The sequence below is a fragment of the Rattus norvegicus genome, chromosome 5 (genome assembly GCF_036323735.1).
Source record: "Rattus norvegicus strain BN/NHsdMcwi chromosome 5, GRCr8, whole genome shotgun sequence".
NCBI lineage: Eukaryota > Metazoa > Chordata > Mammalia > Rodentia > Muridae > Rattus > Rattus norvegicus.
Genome location: NC_086023.1, coordinates 127,354,084 through 127,374,822, shown reverse-complemented (window position 1 = coordinate 127,374,822; position 20,739 = coordinate 127,354,084). Strand labels below are relative to the sequence as shown.

The window sequence follows — 20,739 nt, the reverse complement described above, 5'->3', positions numbered from 1 at the left end:
CCAACCATGGCAAACCAGAGAGCTTGAATTTTCAAAGGTGGTGTGGGTAGGTGTGTTTTGAGATAGATTGAGATTGCACTTGCCTATGATACGATATGGAGGATGAGAGGGAGGGACGTGTATTGGTGTTGGGATTTCTAGCCTCGCTGGCTATTTTAGTTCTTTGGCTTGTTGCTGTAACAAAATACCGGACAGTGTAACCTAGGCATGGTTTATATTGAGTTACAGTTCTAGAGCACACAGTCCATCCTGGCAAGACAGAGATGGTGGCCAAAAGAGGTTTGGCAGGCTGTACTGTATCCTCAAGCAGGACACTAGGAAAGATAAGTGCTGGGGCCTAGCTTGCTTTCTGCTTTTTATGCAGTCTAGGACCCCCAACTCATGGAACAGTACTGCACACAACGGAACAGTACTGCATACAAGTGATGCTCATGAGGGGAGAGCACTGCTGCACACAACGGGACAGTACTACACATTAGACAGACAGACAGACAGACAGACAGACAATAGATAAGATAGATAGACAGACAGAGCTAGCCATGCAGTGGTGGGGCACGTCTTTAATCCCAGCATTTGGGAGGCAGAGATAGATGAATCTCTGAGTTTGAGGCCAGCCTGGTCTATAGAGTTAGTTTCTAGGACAGCCAGGGCTACACAAGATACCCTGTCTTCAAAAACAAAACAACAACAACATAAATGAAAAAAAGCAACTGCACCCTAATTCTAGTTAAGTAAACAGTGGTTTTAACCAGGCTACTTACAGAAATGTGGGCAGCGGACAGCCAGTTGTACCATGGAAGGAGCCTCTTCTGTGAGCCACTGTTGGTTGGTTAGATACTCTTGGTGAAGGGTAGAGCTTGTGAGTCCCACCCCTTCTCCACATGGGAATGTTAGCCAGTCCAACCTTATGAGGGTCTTGTGAGTGCAGATGATTACAACTGTCTGACTTCAAGACAGTAACTGCCCTGTCAGGCTGGAGGTCCACAGCTACCTGTTCAACCTCTCAGTCAAAACTTTCTACTGTCAAAAAGAAAATGATTGTGCTGACCCAGTTAGCATCCCAGGTCCTCCAGTCTACCTCAAAGAGGGACTGGAGAACAAAACTGAGAAAGCAGCAGTCCAGAGACTGGGAAGACGTTTTCCAGCAAGCCACCACTAACATGTCTGGTATGAAAAGGACAGGATACAGTGAGGGTGAGGGGGTGAAACCAACCATACAGGCTGGGAGATAATGGGAGATTCATGCAGAGTAGACCTGAGGGGGGCTAGGAGAAGCAGCGAAGGGTGAAAGTGACCAAAGCACACTGTATAAATGTACACATTCTTAAGGAATTAATTAAAATAGTGTAGAATAGTAATTTATTTTCAAGAGAGGGTCTTGCTATGTAGTTCTACCTGGCATGGAACTTGCTACATAGACCATGCTGGTCTTGAACCCACAGATATCTGGCTGCCTCTGCCCCCTAAATGCTTTGATTAAAGGCACATGCCAACACATACACACCATATTTTTAAAAATGGGAGGGAGACAGCTTACAGTACAAAGTCAAAGCTGATTTCATAATAAAAGAACTAATGTACAGAAACCTGGGGAGATGGTTTGTACTTTAACTTAGGAAATAAGAACTCTTGGGCCAACAAGATGGCTCCGAGGACAACGGAACTGGTTGTCTTTATCAGTTCAATTTCCAAACCACATGGTAGAAGGAGAGAAGCGACTCCCTCGGGATGTCCTCTGGCCTCTCACACTTGCCATCTCACACACACTCACACACACTCACACACACACACTTACACACACTCACACACACATACACACACTTACTCACACACTCACACACACTCACACACACACTCACACACACACACACACACACACACACACATACACACTCACAGATACATAGATGAACAAAGGATTTCTGGAGAGGCCTTCGTATTGAAAACCCTCCTGACTGAACATGTGTGTTCATAAGCTGCCGTCCTTCCTCTCCCCCATGCCATGAGCACTTACTACTTTTTATTCTTTTTGAACATGCATGTATGTAGGCATATGTGTATATCTTATGAAAGCCCTCATCACAGTGCAGTCTGAACTGTGTGCTAACTGCTGTCCTCTGTGCGTTCATACTTGTCACTGTGGATGGGAAGGTGCCCCAGCCTGGATGTGGTCTTTCATACAATCCCACAAGCCAAAGCAGACCTTCCCACACGGCTTCTGGACCTTCCCAGGGTCCTGACGCAGGAAAAGCAGCCCTGAGCCCAGGTGATAAGGTAGTGCACAAGAAAGGACAGATGGAAGACCCTCTGTTCCCTGCTTCAGTGACTTATTCTGGGGCAGCTTCCTGCTTACCAGTAATTAGAGGCTCCCCTAGGAGACCAGTGCTCCCGGGAGAGGAGAGGTTAATGTTCTCACAGGAACCTATTCCGGCTGAGCCGTTCTCCTGCACAGATTTATGCAGGGGAGGTTACTGTTGAGATTCGAATCCATTTTTCTTCAGTGAAAGCTGGGAGCCCAGAGCTTACAGGAGAAGGCATAGCCAGCTCATAAATCCGCAGTGCCCAGGCCTCTGAGCAGGCCCTCTTATTGGCAAAGCGATGGATGCTCTGCCGGGGAGGCTGCAAAGAGGCTGTTCATCACTATCTCATTTGGAAGCCTGACACCTAAATGGAGCCACCCCAGCTCACGGATCTGTGCACAGCCCAGAGGTGCCAGCTCTGTGCAGACCAGATTGGAAATCTCTTCCCAGACCCTGCCCCAACTGTCTGGAGGGTGACAGCATCAGGAGAAGTGCATCCTGCTCCTTCAGACTGAAATGCTTAGGGCCCTGCTCAGCAGTCAATGGAGCCCTCATGAGCTTGATGTGGGCGGTCAGGCCAAGGGGACAGACAGTGGCTGCCTGTGTTCGCTCTGTCCTTCTCTAGCTGGACTCGGTGTCTTCTTCTCAGGGATGCTTGCCTCTGAAGTCCCACTGTGTCCCACTGAACGGCCCAGATCGTCCCCTTCCCCAAGCTGTGAGACTTGGACAGCTCTTTCAGAACTGAGTAACTAGTTGCTTGTACTCATGATCAGAACCCAATTCAAACCAGACCCTCCTGTGAAGCCCGAATCACTGCCTCCTGTACCCTATAGGGCTCAGCTGACAACCCACTTCAGAAACGACTCTCACACCACATAGGCTAGACCAACCTATCAGACCTAGGCTACTTGAGGCAGAGGCCAGACCAGGCTTTCTAGGTCTCGGTCTCATCAAACTGCCCCAGTGAGGGCAGAGGCAGTGAAGGTCTGCATTCAGTGTAGAAACCACCTTCCCTGTGTGCCCTCATTTATGTACGCCCTCACCTCACAAAGGCTGGTTAACCCTCCCGGCATGCACTGCTCATCTGTGCTGCTCATGCCAGCCAGGCCCCAGGCCTGCTACTACAGAGGCCACATCAAATAAGACTCTGTCCCATCCCCAAGAACTTTGGCCTAAGGACAGGTTCTGCCCTGCAAGGCTGTCTCCATCAACATCAGAGGAGTTCATCTGCAGAATGAGTTACATGAGGCAGGTCCATGCTAAGGGAGCCACAAGAACCCACTGATGAAGTGAAAGGAAAATACTAGAACTTCCATTTGCTTTTCCACAGAAACTTGTTTCAATAGTTACCATAAGGATTGACAAGAGTATGTGCAAATGTGTAAAGTGTATCACTGACTTGCAGTCTCAGGCTCTCGTATAGCTAACTCCCTCCCCACGTCAGTGTGGGCTTGACCTATGACTTGCTTCTAACCAACAGAGTAAAGCACAGGAAAGGCTCACTTTCAGGTCTATGCTATGTAAGACAGTGACTTCCACCTTGCTAACAGTCTCTTGTTGACCCTTCGCCCACTTCTGGCTTTGCTGAAGTATGCAACCATATGAAGGGAACTATAGGACAGGGAGCTGACAACAGCTTGCAAGCCTCCCTCGTTCTCATCAGCCACAAGGAACTGAACCCTACCAATGGTCCTAGAGGTAAAGAAATTCTTCCCCAAGTCTGGCCTTAGATGAGCCCCAGCTCCAGCCTGCGCAAAGCCACAGCCTTGGAAGAGGACCTGAAGGCAGGAGGAAGCCTGGGAAGCTACGCCTGGATTCCCCAGCCCACAGAAACTGGGGGGAGAACAACAGACACAGGGTCAGACTCAACATGAGCACAACATATAGTCAAGAAGCAGGTGCCACAAAATTCTGAATGGCAGCGTGTGGCCCAGGGCATGGGCAAACTTGGAGGCGGACTCTCTAAGACCTGTGTCAAGGCTCTGTTCTGCTTCTCGGCAGCAGGTGACCACAAACCACACAGTCACCCTCCTCAAGCAGGTGGGCCAGGCTGGGAAGAGACGGCTTGAGAGGGAGCTGGGGAGTGTTCGTTCTGTGCATTAGCGTGTGACAGGCGTGTGTCTGCCACCAAACTTAGGTGGCTGTGAGTAAGGAACTCTATACTCTTTTGGCCATGGCTCCATTCACATAGATGATGAAGAAGACCCATTCTCTTCTGGCCGCCTTTAGTTCTAAACTGCATATCCTTGAGAAGAAAGGACAGTGTCACTCAGGGAACCATTCCCAAGGTCATAGGAGGCTCCTTTAATGATCACATCTTATTAACTTGAAGGGCTTACAACTGGAATTCCTCAGTGAAAAAAGAAAATTCGCCCACACTTTACAAAAGGGAACTAAATTATCAAAGCAGTCAATGGGAGACGACCACATTTCAATATAAATGAGCAGCCGCTGTCAGTGGGACAGTGGCTTTCACATTACCACACAGGGCCTACTTGCCACTGTCTCTAAGAGTCACAACAGTCTTCTCATATGGGCTGTGTCCTTATGTTATAGATAAGTCACCTATGGCTCAAATACACCTTGTAAGTACAAGGTAGGAGCAAGCTTGCATTCCTCTCCTATCTAGCCACTAACCAGCTGGTGGTTGCACATCCCCTTTGCCCTGGGAGACAGGACAGCGAGTAAAGACTCTTGTCCCACAGTGAGCTCGAGCGTACAAACATTTACTGAGCACTCACTGTATACCTGGTTATACAACCAACAAAGAAATCCACCCTTGTCCTCAAAGAGCTGATGCCAACCAGGGAGTCACAGAGGACAAATGGAGGGCTAAATGACTGAACATATTAACATATTAACGAACAGGCAGACAGACATGTTCTGAGCACAGGAGCAGAGTACACACAGTACAGAGAGTGTCAGGGTCACCAGTATGTACACTCCAGCAATAGCATCAGACAAATGTGAGCATAGGAACAGAGATGACCCAGAACCTGTGAGGGGACACAAACTTTGGGGGACTCCCATGCTCCCGTCATCCCTGAGTGGTCTTGGGTGGTTGCTGGATGTAGTGTGCCTCAATCTATGTGAGGGAGGACCAGGTCTTGGTCTGAGAACAGTGGCCCCGAGGTGGCAAGGGAGTCTAGGCGAGAACAGTCATGACAGATAGCCCTATGCTGCGGTCAGTACCCGCGCTGGTGCTACACAAAGAAGCCTCCCCTGCCCTGCATGAAGGGCCAGGCACTTAGAGGATTAGAAGGTGCCAACTATAGCCTTATCTTTTCTTTTTGATATCTTTCTTTTTTTTTTAAGATTTATTTATTTATTTATTATATATAAGTACACTGTAGCTGTCTTCAGACACACCAGAAGAGGGCACCAGATCTCATTACAGATGGCTGTGAGCCACCATATGGTTGCTGGGATTTGAACTCAGGACCTCTGGAAGAGCTCTTTAACCACTGAGCCATCTCTCCAGCCCCCTTTGATATCTTTCAAATGTTCATCTCGACTGAAGATTTAATTCCCTTCAGAAAGTGTGAAAACAGCCCTGATAATACGTTTACCTCTAACTCTCCAGTAGGGAGTAAAAACAAACTGGGAACTCTGCCATCTTGTTTTGTCATCTGGAACAAGGCAGAGTGGTGCTGGATAGAAAAGTCGCTAAACATGAAAAAGGCCAACAAAATGCTAAATTTAAGAAACAGACAGAACCCTGCATGTCCACACTCAGCCCTCCGTACCCCTTCCCTCATGTAAAAGTAAAACCTAGGTGTAGACCCAGATATGCTTGGCATGAGAAACTGTATCGTAATCAGTAAGTGCCCATCCCTGACACACTTCGTCATGGTGTGTATGATGAGTACTTGCTTAGCCTATACAAGGCCCTGGGGTCAGGTTTGGCTCTCACCCACAGGGAAAGGGGAAAAAGGCATACTGGACATGATGACACACACCTACCTGTAACACCAGCATTTGAGACCCAGAGGCAGAAGTATGAAGTACAGAAGTTCAAGTTCAAGGTCATCCTCAGTACATAGTGAATTGGAGGCTAGCCTGGGCTACATGAGAACTCGTCAACCAAATAAATAAATAAATAAATAAAAACCACTAAGAAAGTAGAACAGGAGGGCGAGGGATAAGTTTTGAAGCTGGATCTTTTTCTCGCACTCTAACCTGCTCAGCTAACTATTCACAGAGAAATAATCTCAGAAGCCTTTGGAGAAATACAGGGGTCCTTTAGAGAGGGCAACATGGGTTTCAGAGACCAGCCTGGGACATTGCAGAATGCAGAAAAATCACTGGGACAGTTAGGAGATGGTAGAAACCCTTCTGTGCCACTGGACAACGCAGTGGGAATGGAGAGGTTGGGTGTGATGACCAGAGCAGGGTTCCTGCTACCCCAGCATCTAGAGGCTTGCACTTCTCCACTCTATAAGGGGAGAGGCGCGTGGAGCTGGAATGAACTTCCAGCAGTAGGAATGCTGTGCAGAAAGACACAGGGTCTAGCCTTTGGTCCCCGGTGCTAATACAGAACTGATACACCCTTCCCATTTGTGACATACCACGACCTGCTTTCCCTATTAGCTGGATTTGGCCGCTGCTACTGTCTGGTTGGGAGTGGTTATAGCTGCTGGGAGATGGTCCATCTCTGGAGCGTCAAAGAAGTAAGCCTGCAGGAAAGGAGACATGTGAGGGAACAGGTGAGTGTTCCTCTAGGGACCATGTTACCACCTCTCTGTGTGTCTCCCTGACTCAACCATTTATTTATTTATTTATTTATTTATTTATTTATTTATTTATTTAATGTATGTGCATACACTGTCACTGTCTTCAGATGCACCAGAAGAGGGCATCTGATCCCATAACAGATGGTTGTGAGCCACCATGTGGTTGCTGGGAATTGAACTCAGGACCTCTGGAAGAGCAGTCAGTGCTCTAACCACTGAGCCATCTCTCCAGCCCCACTCAACCTTTTAAAACTTAGCTCCCATTCATGGATATGCTATGTTGCATGCCTGACTCTTCCCAACACCCTTGAGGGATTGTTACAATGATCTCGGCCTGGGATGATAGTAAGTGGCCAGACGTTTATGGGCTGACAGTTGCTAAACCAGTTGGTCGAGTCTTGCAGAGAACTGGAAAACAAAGTACGAGGCCCACTTCACTTCCCACTCCTTCACTTGAGCTTGAAAATGAGGAGTGTGACAAGAGTGTGACACTTATCACCCTTAGCTGCCAGGAACCGGGAAGATGTGGTGGGACAGAGGAGGCAGCAAGGACGATCTTCCCTCCTGCCTTAAGGTTGGAGGACGCTAATGTTGGCCCAGAAAAACACTAGTCTTGTTAGCTTTGAGCTCCCCCTTCAAAGGGAGGGTAAAGCTGTTGCTGTACCAAGGGCCACGGGATACATTGGTGGCTCTGGGAAGATGCAAAGGTAAGACACTAAGAGCCATTTTCAGCAGCTCTGCCCTTACCAGCCAGGAGAGGGAGCCAACACAGCATGCTCAGCTCCCTGGCCTGTTCCAACCATCAAACTTAATAGCTCTCTTTCTTTACCTTCTCTTTGCTTTCCCCATAAACTCCCTCTAGCTTATCACAGCCCCAGAGCAAACCTGCTTTTAAAGGTTTTTCTTGAAGCTGTTTTTTGGCACAAAGGAAGGAAATTCCTCTACTTGGGGGTCATGAGTAAGACAGAGGCCAGTCTATCTATGTCATCCCTGGCTCCTCGGGAGCACTGAGTGGGACCCTCAGTGAAGGAGTGGATCTCTTCCAGGTCACTTGAGGACTCTGAGTCGCAGTGCTCTAAGTCCTCATCTGCACTAGCTACTAGTACTGTGCCTCTCTACCTCCTCCATTTTGTCTGTAAAATTGGGGGAAAATTGTCTCTTTCTTCTAGTCTCTGCACAGCCTGTGATGTGGCACAGGGTCTGTGCTCCATCCAGCCCATCCTGAGGCATTGTAGCCAATAAGCACCATTCTCTCAGTGGTAATCACTCACACGGAGGCTTGTCTGACTCTAACCCACCAAGGACTCACCCTCTGTGCTTCCTTCACTGTCCCTGCCAGGTGTGTTCGGTGAAGACTGGAGATCATTTCCCAGTGCAGTCACTGAGGGACCTCAGCAGATGTGAGGCTGCCACATACATCACTGCACTGAAACCAAAGCGCCAAGCCGAGGTTCCCAGGGGACACGGAGAAAGCTGGGCTAGGCTGTCTGGTTCAGTTGGTGCCCCTCAGCTTGAATGACTCCCCCAGCAACTCCTCCCACCGATTTCCAATAATACTGTCTTCTGATTAAATGAACAGACAGTTCTCTCTCTCTCTTTCTGTATGCGTGTGTCTATGTGCATGTTCACCTGTGTATGCTGTGTAGGTACACATGTACATGTGTGTGAAGGCCAGAGCACAACCTCAGGCTTATTCCTGTCACTATCCTCTTCCTCCTCTTCCTCTTCATCCCCTTCCTCTTCATCCTCTTCATCCTCACCCCTCCTTCTCTTCCTCTTCCTTGTCCTCCTCTTCCTCCTCATCCTCCTCTTCTTTCTCTCTTCTTCCTCATCCTCCTCCGCCTCCCCTTCTTCATCACCCTCCTCTTCTTCCTCCTCTTCCTCATCCTCCTCTTCCTCATCCTCCCCTTCCTCCCCTTCCTCTTCCTCTTCTTCCTCATCATCTCTTCTTCCTCTTCCTCATCTGCTTCCTCTTCCTCCTCCTCCTCATCACCCTCCTCTTCCTCCTCCTTGAAAATCACACCAGGTTCCCCTCACCTGTAGACTAGGCTGACTAACAGCCTCACCTGTCTCCAGCTCCCCAGTTCTGGGGTTACAAGCGTGCACTATGTCCAATTCCTTTTATGTGGGCTCCGGAGAGTGATCCAGGGTCCTCTGAGAGCACTTTAATAACTGAGCTATTCTCCCAACCTTCTTGCCTCAGCCTCCTGAGTACTGGGATAACAGATGTGAGACCTCAGACACAGCCAACCTGTCATGACTGTCATGCTGCAAAACCTATCCAAACCTTCCAAGGGGACAGACGATGCTCTGATGTGCATGGTCAGGCCCTTCATCTAAGGAAAGAGAAAGACATCCAGAGTACCCAAAGGGTGGGTGTGCGAGCTGGATGGGGCTCCCAGCTTCCTCCATAACCAAAGCATGGGTGTGTGAGCTGGACAGGATCTCCAGCCTCCTCCATAATCAAAGCATGGGTGTGTGAGCTGGACAGGATCTCCAGCCTCCTCTATTTTGATTACCCCTCCTCCAGAAGAGAAAGGAGGAACCATGTCCAACGCAGAGAAGACAGTTCAGACACAGGGTTCTGGCTTAACTCTTGCCATCAAGGGCTCCGTCTGCTCAGGAGAACATAGCGGCTTCTCCTCAAGAAGAGCCCTTCTCCCAGCAGACGCTTCTGGCCCAGAGTCCAGCATGCCTGATTAGGAGACTTTTCAGAGCTGGAAGGAATGAGCCTGTCTCCCACCTCTTCTCAGCCAATCACACGATGTGAAAAGGTCAGGTCAGAGACAGTGCAGGGAGCAGTCACCATCTGTCACAAGAGCCTTGCTCTGTTTATGCGTTGTGTGACGTTGGATCGCTCCTGTGCGAGCATTAGGCTATAAACTGCAGCAGAGTGGTCCTGGAATTTCTACTTATGCCTCTGACCTAAAAGATCTGTCACAGTAAAGGAGGGGTTTCCACGGCCACATGCCAACTGTCACAGAAGCCCAGAAAGAAATGAAACTGGGGATGTGACAGTCATGGTGCCTCAGTTTCCCACTAAGCATCTCCCAGGTCAGGGCTTGTGCTGCTTCAATAATAATGGTCTCTTCAGAGAATTATTTATTTTACCTTTTTTTAAAAGAAGATTTATTTATTTATTATATGTGAGTACACTGTAGCTATCTTCATGCACACCAGAAGAGGGCATCGGATCCCATTACAGATGGTTGTGAGCCACCCTGTGGTTGCTGGGAATTGAACTCAGGACCTCTGGAAGAGCAGTCAGTGCTCTTAACCACTGAGCCATCTCTCCAGCCCTTATTTTACTTTTAAATTATGTGTGTGTGTGTGTGTGTGTGTGTGTGTGTGTGACAAAGGACATAGTGCATGCTTGGAGATCAGAGAACAATGTCAAGGAATTTGGTTCTCTCCTTCCATCATGTGGGTCCTGGAGATGATGGAATTCAGGTCATGGAGATTGGCAGGAAGCACCTGTAGTCACTAAGCCATCTCATCTCATTGGCTCTCTTCCAGAAAATTCTTGAGCAGCACGATGGGCAGGAAAGTTCTACCTGTGGTGTCATGTAACTTTTATTTTTATTTGTTTTAGGTAAGGTCTAGCCTGGGCTGGCCTCCACCTCCTTAGGTAGCTGACAATGATGCTGGACTTTGACTCCAACAACCTCTACTTCCCAAGCAAGAAAATTACAGGTGTATACCATGACACTCAGTTTATGTGATACGGGGAAACAAACCCAGGACTCTCGGTTATGTTAACAGAGCTACATCCCCAATCCCAAAACAGGGTCTTTTTGACTTTATTTTGACTTTATTTGGGCTGTGTGTGTGTGTGTGTGTGTGTGTGTGTGTGTGTGTGAGAGAGAGAGAGAGAGAGAGAGGAGAGAGATGCAGATTCATGCATGCTATGTTCATGCAGAGAACATGCAGAACATCATGTCCCTTCCACCTTACTGGTTTGAGATAGGATTCCTCGATGAACTATAAGTTTGCCATTTGGCCAATCTGACTGGTCACTGAGCTCCCAGGATCAACCTGCCTCCAATCCCAGTGCTGCGGTGACAGGCACATGTGGTCTATGCCCCGCCTTTTTCTTTCTTATGAGTCAGGGTCTCACCATGTAGCTCTGGCTGACTTGGAACTCACAAAGATCTGCTTGCCTCAGCCCCCCAAGATCTAGGACTCAAGGTGTGTACCCACCATGCCCACATCCCTAGCTTTTTATGTGGGTGCTAGGAATTCAAACTCAGGTTTTCATGCTTATATAGCAAGTGAGTTTACCCATTAGGCTATAACCCTATCCCTCCAAAACGGGTTCTTCTTTTTTTTTTTTTTTGTTTCTTTTTTTCGGAGCTGGGGACCGAACCCAGGGCCTTGCGCTTCCTAGGTAAGCGCTCTACCACTGAGCTAAATCCCCAGCCCCAAACGGGTTCTTCTTTTTCCCCATATACTCATTCTATGTGTAAATGTGTTTTACCTGTATGACTGTATGTGAACCACAAGTGTGCCTGGTGCTCAGGGAGGTCCGAAGAGAGTACTGGACCCCCTGGAACTGAAGTTACAGAGAGTTGTGAGCCTCCATGTGGGTGCTGGGAACTGAACCCAGGACCTCTGTAAGAGCAACCAGTGCGAACAGCAGAGCCATTTCTCCAGCTCCTGAAATGAGTTCAGTAATGATGATGTCAGATCCCTGCTTCCCTACTCAATGTGCCCTGCTCCTCTCTAGCCCTCACTGGTTAAAAAACAGCCTTTCCTTTCCTCTTCCTCTTCCTCCTCTGCTTCTTCCTCCTCACCTTCTCAGCCTACCTAACAATGTTAAAAACCCAGAGGAGGCAGGAAAGTGTCGGGGGTGGGGGGCTTGGGGGGAGCCAGTGTGGCTAGGCAGTTACTGACAAAGGAAAGGAAGCTCCTCCATGGATAGAAGGGGCTGAGGGTCACGGCAGCATCCCAAGGGCTTGGACATCCTTAGGAGGATCCAAAACGGACCAGCTCTCTAGGCAGTTGGTGGACATGAACCCACATGATGAAAAGAATCCACTTGATGGAAAGAACTGACACCTGACAGTTGTCCTCTGACCTCCACACGTGAACCGTGGTTTGCACGTGCCTACACTTGCACATACAAGATAAATAAACAAGTACAGTACCAAGTGGGTACCGTAAGAACATACCAAGCAGCCCACAGAGAGCAGCACATGAAGCAACATGATTGTCACAATGGTGGCCAAGGCAACACGCCGGTTATCCTCACGAACAGCTGGCCAAAATGTCATTGCCAACACAGACCCTGAGATGCCCAGGGCAATCGTGACAAGGACCCAGCGAATGACTCTCTGGGGAATGATCCACAGTACCTGGGAAAGGAGAGAGCGTGAGGTGAGTTCCTCAGAGGCGTCTGCTCATTCCCCATGCGTGCTCACAAAGCTCCTGAGCCAACAGTCAGCAGTAGGATGTGCACTGACACTTTGCAGAGCACTCCAGCTGCAGGCAGAGGGATGCTGGCCTAGCCAAGGGATCCTGACACAGCCAAAGCCCTTGCCTTCCCAGCACCCATTCATCCTGCAATTTAAATTCAAAAGGAACCTCCAGGGGCGTAGGAGCGCGTTAGGCTGGAAATAACAGGGCCCTGTGGAATACTTTGTTGAATTTTCTCATTTTCTACCCAAAACAGCAAGGCTCTGCCTGCTCGTCCGTCCGTGTGGTACTTACTGCTGTGGGGATATAAATGAAGAGCGAGTAGCCGTAGACACACACAATCTCCAGAAATGAATAGGAAACGATGTTCATCACTTTGCTGTTTCTCCACAGGAGGAAGCCCCAGAGGGCCAGGGGGACCAGCCAGGCGTAGGCGTAGATGACAGTCGCCGCGATGGACACTGCGGATGACAGGTCAGTTCCATCCCCAACAAGCCTTTAGCAAGCTCAGGGTGCTTCACACACTTCCTGGGCCCGGCACACAGTAGGTGCTTTATGAACGTTTGCTGATCTAACGAACCCTTAGCATGTGTCTTTGTGGTAGTGACTAGTATCTCCCACATGGTTTTATAATGGACTTGGTGACTAAAAACTTCTAATAGAAACAACTGATTTATGTAACTGAAATACTTCAGAGAGCCATACTAAAAGTGTCTAAATACACTTAGCTTTTGGATCAAATAAAATCCAACTACCCCCTTGGAAGAACACGTTTTTCCTACCTAGCAAAACAAGAGCTGACACTGATTTCTTTAGCAAATGTATTAAAATGCCCTGGGTGCAGATTAACCTGCTCTGCGTGCCATCCAGTGATCTGTCTCTAAAATACGAAGTTCCAGCTCACAGGCGCCTGAAATATCTCCACGCTAGTTTCTTCTCCCATAAGTAACCGTGTCAGCAGTTGAAGCGCTCATTAGTGGCTCCTGGGAACCATTGCTGGACACTCTCCTGACCTTCTGTCCTCTCCTGAAGAGCAGCATTCCCAGGACTGTCTTCCTTCCAGAATGACAATCCTAGGACGCATTAAACCAAGGCACCTGCCCTTCCAACAGGAAAGTGGGCAAATAATTCAATTAGCACCTCCTGCAAAAACAGCCCCTCCTAGTAATTACAGTCAGGCTCTGGTGAAAGCGTGTTGCCCAGAACCCTCGGAGGCTCCCTAACAGGTCTTTTTTTTTTCCATGTTGGAATAGCCTTATTGAGCCACATGTAGCTTTGCTGACATAATTCCTTTCCCTTGGGTAGGTAAGGAAGGGGAAGGAAATTCTACCTTGGCTGTAGCCACTGCTGATTAAGCACTGGTTAGACATCAGAACTGCACTCAGAGCTTCACTGCGAGGCGATGGTGTCTAAGGCAAGGCATGCTCCAGGCGGTGGGTTCTAATCCCAGGCACAGCAATTTAGGGTGGAGAGTTACATAGCCTCCCTATTCACAACCATCTGGAGCTCCGACTCCAATTTGATGTCTTCTTCTGACCCTTTAGGGGAATGGGCGAGCCAGTCGTACACAGACATACACGCAGGCAACACACCCGTTCACACACATAATTTTTCAAAATAAATAAGTAAGGCTGGTCATTGTGGTGCCTTTAATCCCAGCATTCAGGAGGCAGAGGAAAACAGTTCTCTGTGAGTTCAGGATGAGCCTGCTCTATATAGTGAGTTCCAGGACAGTCAGAGCTATGTAGAGAGACCCTGTCTCAAAAATAAATATATAAAAGTAAATAAGTAAAATAAAATAATGATCTTTTTAGCCAGGCATGATGTCAGAGTCCGTAATCTGAGCGCTTGGAAGGTGGAGGTTGGAGGACCAGGTGTTCAAGGCCACCTCTAATAACACAGTGAACTGGAGTTAGCCTGGGCCACACGAAGATTGTCTCCCAAGAACAAGGACGGGTAATGGAGCTGAGTGGCAGGTATGCTCGAGTCCTGGGTTCAATTCCCGCGCCACACACAAAAGATTATAATCTGAGCATTAAGGTACACACACATGGGGTTGGGGATTTAGCTCAGTGGTAGAGCGCTTGCCTAGCAAGCGCAAGGCCCTGGGTTCGGTCCTCAGCTCCGGAAAAAAAAAAAAAAAAAAAAAAGACAAAATAACAAAAGGTACACACACATGCCCGTAATCCAAATGCTTGGGAGGCTACAGCAAAACCATTATAACTTTATGGACTAAACTACGTACCATTAAAATTAGAACCGCCACTTTATGTTATTAGCATACAGACACAGTGCCTTGTATCACCTCTACTTTCCCTTCAGAGAGGAAAACAGGATGAGAGCAGACAAGCTGTCAGATATGTCTCATACTTTAAACAGTGTTTAGATTTATTAATAATGCATATGTGGGGTGTGTGTGTGTGTGTGTGTGTGTGTGTGTATGTGTATGTGTGCGCGCGCGCGTGTGTATGTGTGCGCGCGCGCGTGTGGTGTGTGTGTGTGTATGGGTATGTGTGTGTGTATGTATGTGTGTGTGTGTATATGTGTGTGTGTGTATATGTGTGTGTGTGTGTGTGCGCGCGCGAGCGCGCGAGTGTGTATGTGTTGCCAAAAGCCAACTTTTCAGGAGTCAGTTCTCACTTTCCACTGTGGTTTCTGAAGATCAAACTCAAAGTGTCCAGTGTGTATGACAAGTACCTTTACCAACCAAGCTGACCGCAGGCTTTGGACTCATACTCTTTTTTTTTTTTTTCTTTTTTCTTTTTTTCGGAGCTGGGGACTGAACCCAGGGCCTTGTGCTTGCTAGGCAAGCGCTCTACCACTGAGCTAAATCCCCAATCCCTGGACTCATACTCTTTATGAAGATGAGAAATGTTTATGGGCAGAGTGATGATTGCATCACGCCTGGGATGACCAACTTAAGGGGATAACAACGGTGTTCCAGCTCCTTCCTCAGGCAGGGAGGCTTCTCCTCTTGGTCAGGAGCTCTACACAGCCCTGCAATCTGCAACTTACCTACTTACCGTGACTGTCACTGTCCTGCTCTGTTAACCACCAAGCTACTTGAGCATAATGGCCATGCTCGGGGGAAGTGTTCCAAGTTTACATTCAAATGACGGTTTTTAATAAACAGGACTGAATCTGTCTAACTCCATGCTGAGAAGGGACAGAAGAGAAGAAAGAGGGTAAAAAGGGAGAAAAAGGAGAATACATGTTCTCTCTCTCATACACACACTTTACACACATATCTCTCATAGACATACATACCTCTCTCACACCTCTCTCTCACACACATACATATACATACACATCTCACTCACACACACGCACATACATATACTTACTTCACACACATATACACACATATCTCTCACATACACACCTCTCTTTCATACACACATACCTCACATATACACATATCTCACAACACACACACACACACGCACACCTCTCTCTCTCACACACACACGCACAGACACACACCTCACATACACATACACACCTCTCTAACCTCTCTCTCTCTCTCTCTCTCTCTCTCTCTCTCTCTCTCTCTCGCACACACACAGACACCTCTCTCTCACACACACACAGACACACACCTCACATACACATACACACCTCTCACACACCTCTCTCTCTCACACTCATACACACACAAACCTCAATATACATGCACACATCTCTCACACACACGCCTCACATACATATAGACCTCTTTCTCTGTCTGTCTGTCTGTCTGTCTGTCTCTCTCTCTCTCACACACACACATCTCTCTCACACACAGAGAAACACATTCACATGCACACATCCTCTCACACACACGCAGAGACACACACTTCACCTACACATACACACATCTCTCTCACACACACCTCTCTCTCTCTCTCTCTCTCTCTCTCTCTCTCACACACACACACACACACACACACACACACACACACACACACACACACACAGGAGGTAAAATGAGGAAGGACACTACAAAGCAAGAATGTCATTTACAAGCTCCAACTGGGGTCACCTTCTGTGTGGTCCTCTCCAAGTCTTGACCGCTATAGACTTGTCATTAACAAAACTGCCAACATCACAGGCCCCTGGCTGGCAGAGTTACTGGTTTCCCACAGTGCTCTAGGTGCTTTATAATTAGTGGTTACAGGCATCTCGGCTAGCTGAGCCATCAGAACTTGAAGAACAATGCCTCTGTTGTTTCTAATAGCTGCATAATGAAAACACTGCAGACAACCAACGCTTCCTGCACGCTGTATCTTTTTAGAATAAACTCCCATCAGCACTCAGCCCAACAGCTTTCCTAAAAATAGTACAGATTTACAGCACTATGAACATACATGTGCCACTGAGCAACACACTTAGGACAGAGACTTGCATGCACTGGAATTCTGCCGTGGCGGGGAGAACCATGGTTTATGTAGATGGGTGGTGAGCTCTGAGGCACGGCTGAATTTGAGAACAGAGCTGCAGTGCCTAGAGACTGGACAATGTATCAGGGGTGAAAGCGCGCAGTCAAAGGCAGGCCACATTCGAATCGTGGAGTCAAGCTGCCCACCTACCTTTCTGGAATTCAGGCACATAATGGTATGTCTTCTCTCCCAGATGGATTAGGAAGTTAGAAAGGTTCCCACTGATTGCGATGGCAAAGACCAAAGTGGCACATATCCAAAAGGGGCCTGCAAGGCAACCACAAGATGCAGAAAGGGGGAATGAGACACTCGCTGTTAGACTCTCTGAATCACTTCTTACAGCCTCTTCCTGGTCGCACTTTTAAAAAAAGATTTATTTATTTTATGCATATGAGTATACGATAACTGTCTCTGACACACCAGCAGAGGGCATCAGATCCCCATTACAGATGGTTGTGAGCCACCATGTGGTTGCTGGGAATTGAACTCAGGACCTCTGGAAGAGCAGTCAGTGCTCTTAACCACTGAGCCATCTCTCCAGAATTATTTCTGGTCACACTTGAAGCCAGAAAATAGAATTTTAGATGCAATCAACACTTACTTACTTAATGGGATGTTCATTTTCGAGAGGTTGGCGCCCAACTCAGCAATTAGATGTCTGAGAAGCTGGGGTAATCAGAATCCAATGGGGGAAACAGTCTCCACCTGAGTGAAGGGAGAGGTCCCTCAGTAAAGGACCATAAAAACACGCCAGCATTTTTGCTGACATCAGAGGACACACAGGTGAGCCAGTCAGGTCCTTCTGCATTATAAATGGAGAGCAGTGCAAGAATGTCAGGCAACAGCTGACTTGGGGGGCTAGAGAAATGGCTCGCAGGTTAAGAGCACTGAGTGTTCTTCCAGAGGACCCAGGTTCGATTCCCAGAACCCACACAACTGTCCATAATTCCAGACCCAGGGGAATTATGATACCCTCTTCTGACTTCTGCAGGACCAAGTATGCATGTGGTACACACATGCATGCAGGTAAAACACATACATGTGTGGTATGTATTTGTGTGTGTGTGTGTGTGTGTGTGTGTGTGTGTGTGTGTATGTCTATAACATACTTAAACGCCATCATTGTGTGTGCACCTGTGTGTGCATTTATTTATGTCTGAGACACACAGAGATAGAGAGTCAAAGGTGGAGAGACAGTTAAATGCTGTTTCTTCTTTTTGGACAAACATGTTTAAAGTTGTATGTATACATGTATATAATGTACAATGACCACTCTCCTGCCCCACCCTCTCCCATCTCCTTATTTCCCATCTACCCCTTCTTTCCTAAAAATCTTTCACAGTTGTATCTTTTTGTTTTGTTTTACACCAAGTTTCGAGTTTAACCAGGGCCATCCATGTGACCACGTGCTGGGAGCCATTCTCTTTTCTCTTTCTAATGAGAAAGTAATCCAACAGCTGGACACAGTCCATGCCTGTAATCTCAGCAGTCAGGAGGCAGAGGCAGGAGGATTGTTACAAGTTTGAGACCAACTCGGTCTACATAGTGAGTTCCAGGCCAGAAAGCCTGCCCCAAAGACCCTATTGCATAAAAAAGAAAATAACAGTTCCAAGTTCAAAGAGAATACAGGAAAAAAACAAACAAGCTTCCCTCCCTTTCTGTGTCCCAGCTCTATACCTGTCTCCAGAGAGCTCCCCACTGTTCCAGTGAGTCCTGCCAGAAATGATCAACACAAAGGCAGGCAGAGGTGGCACAGCCCTTTAATCCCAGCACTCTGGAGGCAGAGGCAGGTGGACCTCTGTGAGTTCCAGGACAACTAGAGCTAACAGAGAAACCTTGTCTCAGAGGGGAAAAAAACACTTTCCTTTAAAGTATTATGGGTTTTGGAAACCAGCTCTGGGTGACTGTGGGTGAGCACATTTCCAGGAAAGATTAACTGAAGGAGAGGATTTCCCTCAGACTGGGCAGCCCAGCACAGGGAGACCACGCAAAGAGTCGCGCAGCCTCCTTGCCTCATCTGCCCTCAAATACAAAGGCCGTGGTGTGCAAACCTCCCTCAGGAGCTCTGGGTGGACCTGTGTTTTCCTCAGACATCAAGGGAGTCAGGGGCTGCACCCATTCTTTAGCCAGTCCTGAGGAGCCAGTACCCCACACACCTGACAGCTGAGGAGGAACCCACTGCATCAGTGACAACATGGAAGAGAACCGGGTTAGTTACTTTTCTATTATTGTGATAAAAGCACCAAGACCAAAGCATCCCGTAGACGGCTCGTTGGAGCTTATGAGCCATCACCATCACAGTGTGGCACAGGCAGGCCGGGCAGCTGACAGCTCGCAAACATACACACACACACACACACACACACACACACACACACACACACACACACGTCCTCCAGCAAGGCCCCACCTCCTAATCCTACCCAGACAATGCCACAAACCAGGGACCAAGTATTCAAATGCCCAGGACTCAGGACTATGGAGTATAGTCAAACAGCAAACAAACAAACCTTCTCTGCCCTACACCGCCAAATCCTCCATGGAGGAAAACCACCCCCACACAGAAACGCTTATCTGCGTGCGTCAAGCCTACATTGAAGTTACCCAAAGCCCTTTAAAGGATGGAAGTAATTGCAGCTGCAGAATAGTGGCCGCAGTGCTGAGGCAACAGGGAATGGCATTGTCCTCTAAATTCTTTGCAAAGCTTGTTCCTAAGTCTCAGGGAGTCGAGTCAAAGCATTGGACACGCCACGGGCAGTGCAATCCTCTAACGTCCCAGGCAACCCCCACATTTACTGAACTTCACGCAGGGCACATACCATAGAGGTCTGGGTTACTGCGGATGTACAGCCTCACGAAGTTCTTTCCAGGAACCGGCAGCAGAGACCCTTTTATTCTGTCAAAGACCTGCAAGGTAGCACAGCAGGAGTTCTACTCAAGGTTTACATTTCCTTAGGGTTTAACCTGTTCAACTACCTCAAAACTCAAGGTTGGTTATTTGAGCTTTTGCAAGGGTGTTTTACACACCGCAAACCTTGGTGTTTGCGGAAGACCTACGAGGCTCTCAGATGATGGCTGGCTCCTGCATCTCAGCAGAAACAAGTCCCCGCTATGAAGATAAGAGCTGAAGCTAGTTCACAGACCTGGTAAGTGTCCACATCAAAGAACGTCTGATAGTATTCGAATGTCCAGAAGGGAGAGCTTTTCTTCTGACCGGCAAGTAACTGTCAGAGAGGAAATGAAACACAGTGAGCTCCAGACTTCCTAATTTCTTCTTTTTCTTTTAATTATTTGCTTATACACATGGGTATTTTGTCTGCATATATGTCTGCATCCCGGAAGAGGGCTTCAGGTCCCATGACTACGATTATAGATGGTTGTGAGCTGCCATGTGGGTGGGTGCTAGGAATTGAACTCTGGAAGAACAGCCAGTGCTCTCCAGCCCCCGACTTCCTAATTTCTTGAGACAACAAAAATGCAAAAATGATACTCAATGACTAAGGGCAATCGTCACGGCCCGCCCCTAGCCTGACACAGAAACAAGCATCAGAAAGCAGGGGAAGTTAGTATTGCTAGTCCTCAGGCTGAGAAGAACAGATAGCAAGTTCTCTACCTCAGGGAGTGAAGGAAGCATTAGACTGAACAGGACATGGAACGTGCTATTCCATACAACTGAGGAGGCCAGATGGGCATAAGGGAAAACAGAGGGAAACGGAATAGTGGCTGGTGACTGACAGAATTACAGTTGGCTGTCAGATATCTGCTCAAACAGCCAAGACATAAGACCACTTGTCACTGTCAACTAAGGTGACTATTATTGTCCTTTCCTACATTATGCTTGCATTTCTATTCCATTAGCTCTGCAAAATTGCC

The 20,739-nt window shown here is 47.9% G+C and overlaps 1 protein-coding gene across 6 annotated transcripts in view; it reads right to left on the bottom strand.

The window, feature by feature from the left end:
• The window catches only part of Yipf1 (Yip1 domain family, member 1), a 35,309-nt gene that overhangs the window by 1,448 nt on the left and 13,122 nt on the right, over window positions 1-20,739 (bottom strand). The window contains exons 4-9 of one of the 6 annotated variants that reach the window (XR_010066357.1): window positions 20,010-20,090; window positions 19,686-19,773; window positions 17,017-17,133; window positions 12,743-12,909; window positions 12,205-12,387; window positions 762-6,976 (exon numbers count right to left, since the gene is read on the bottom strand). Coding sequence is in view for 4 of the 6 variants with exons in the window: in XM_006238504.5 (XP_006238566.1) it covers window positions 11,968-12,387; window positions 12,743-12,909; window positions 17,017-17,133; window positions 19,686-19,773; window positions 20,010-20,090 (873 nt within the window). In the remaining 2 variants the exon portion in view is untranslated. 6 annotated transcript variants of the gene reach the window in all.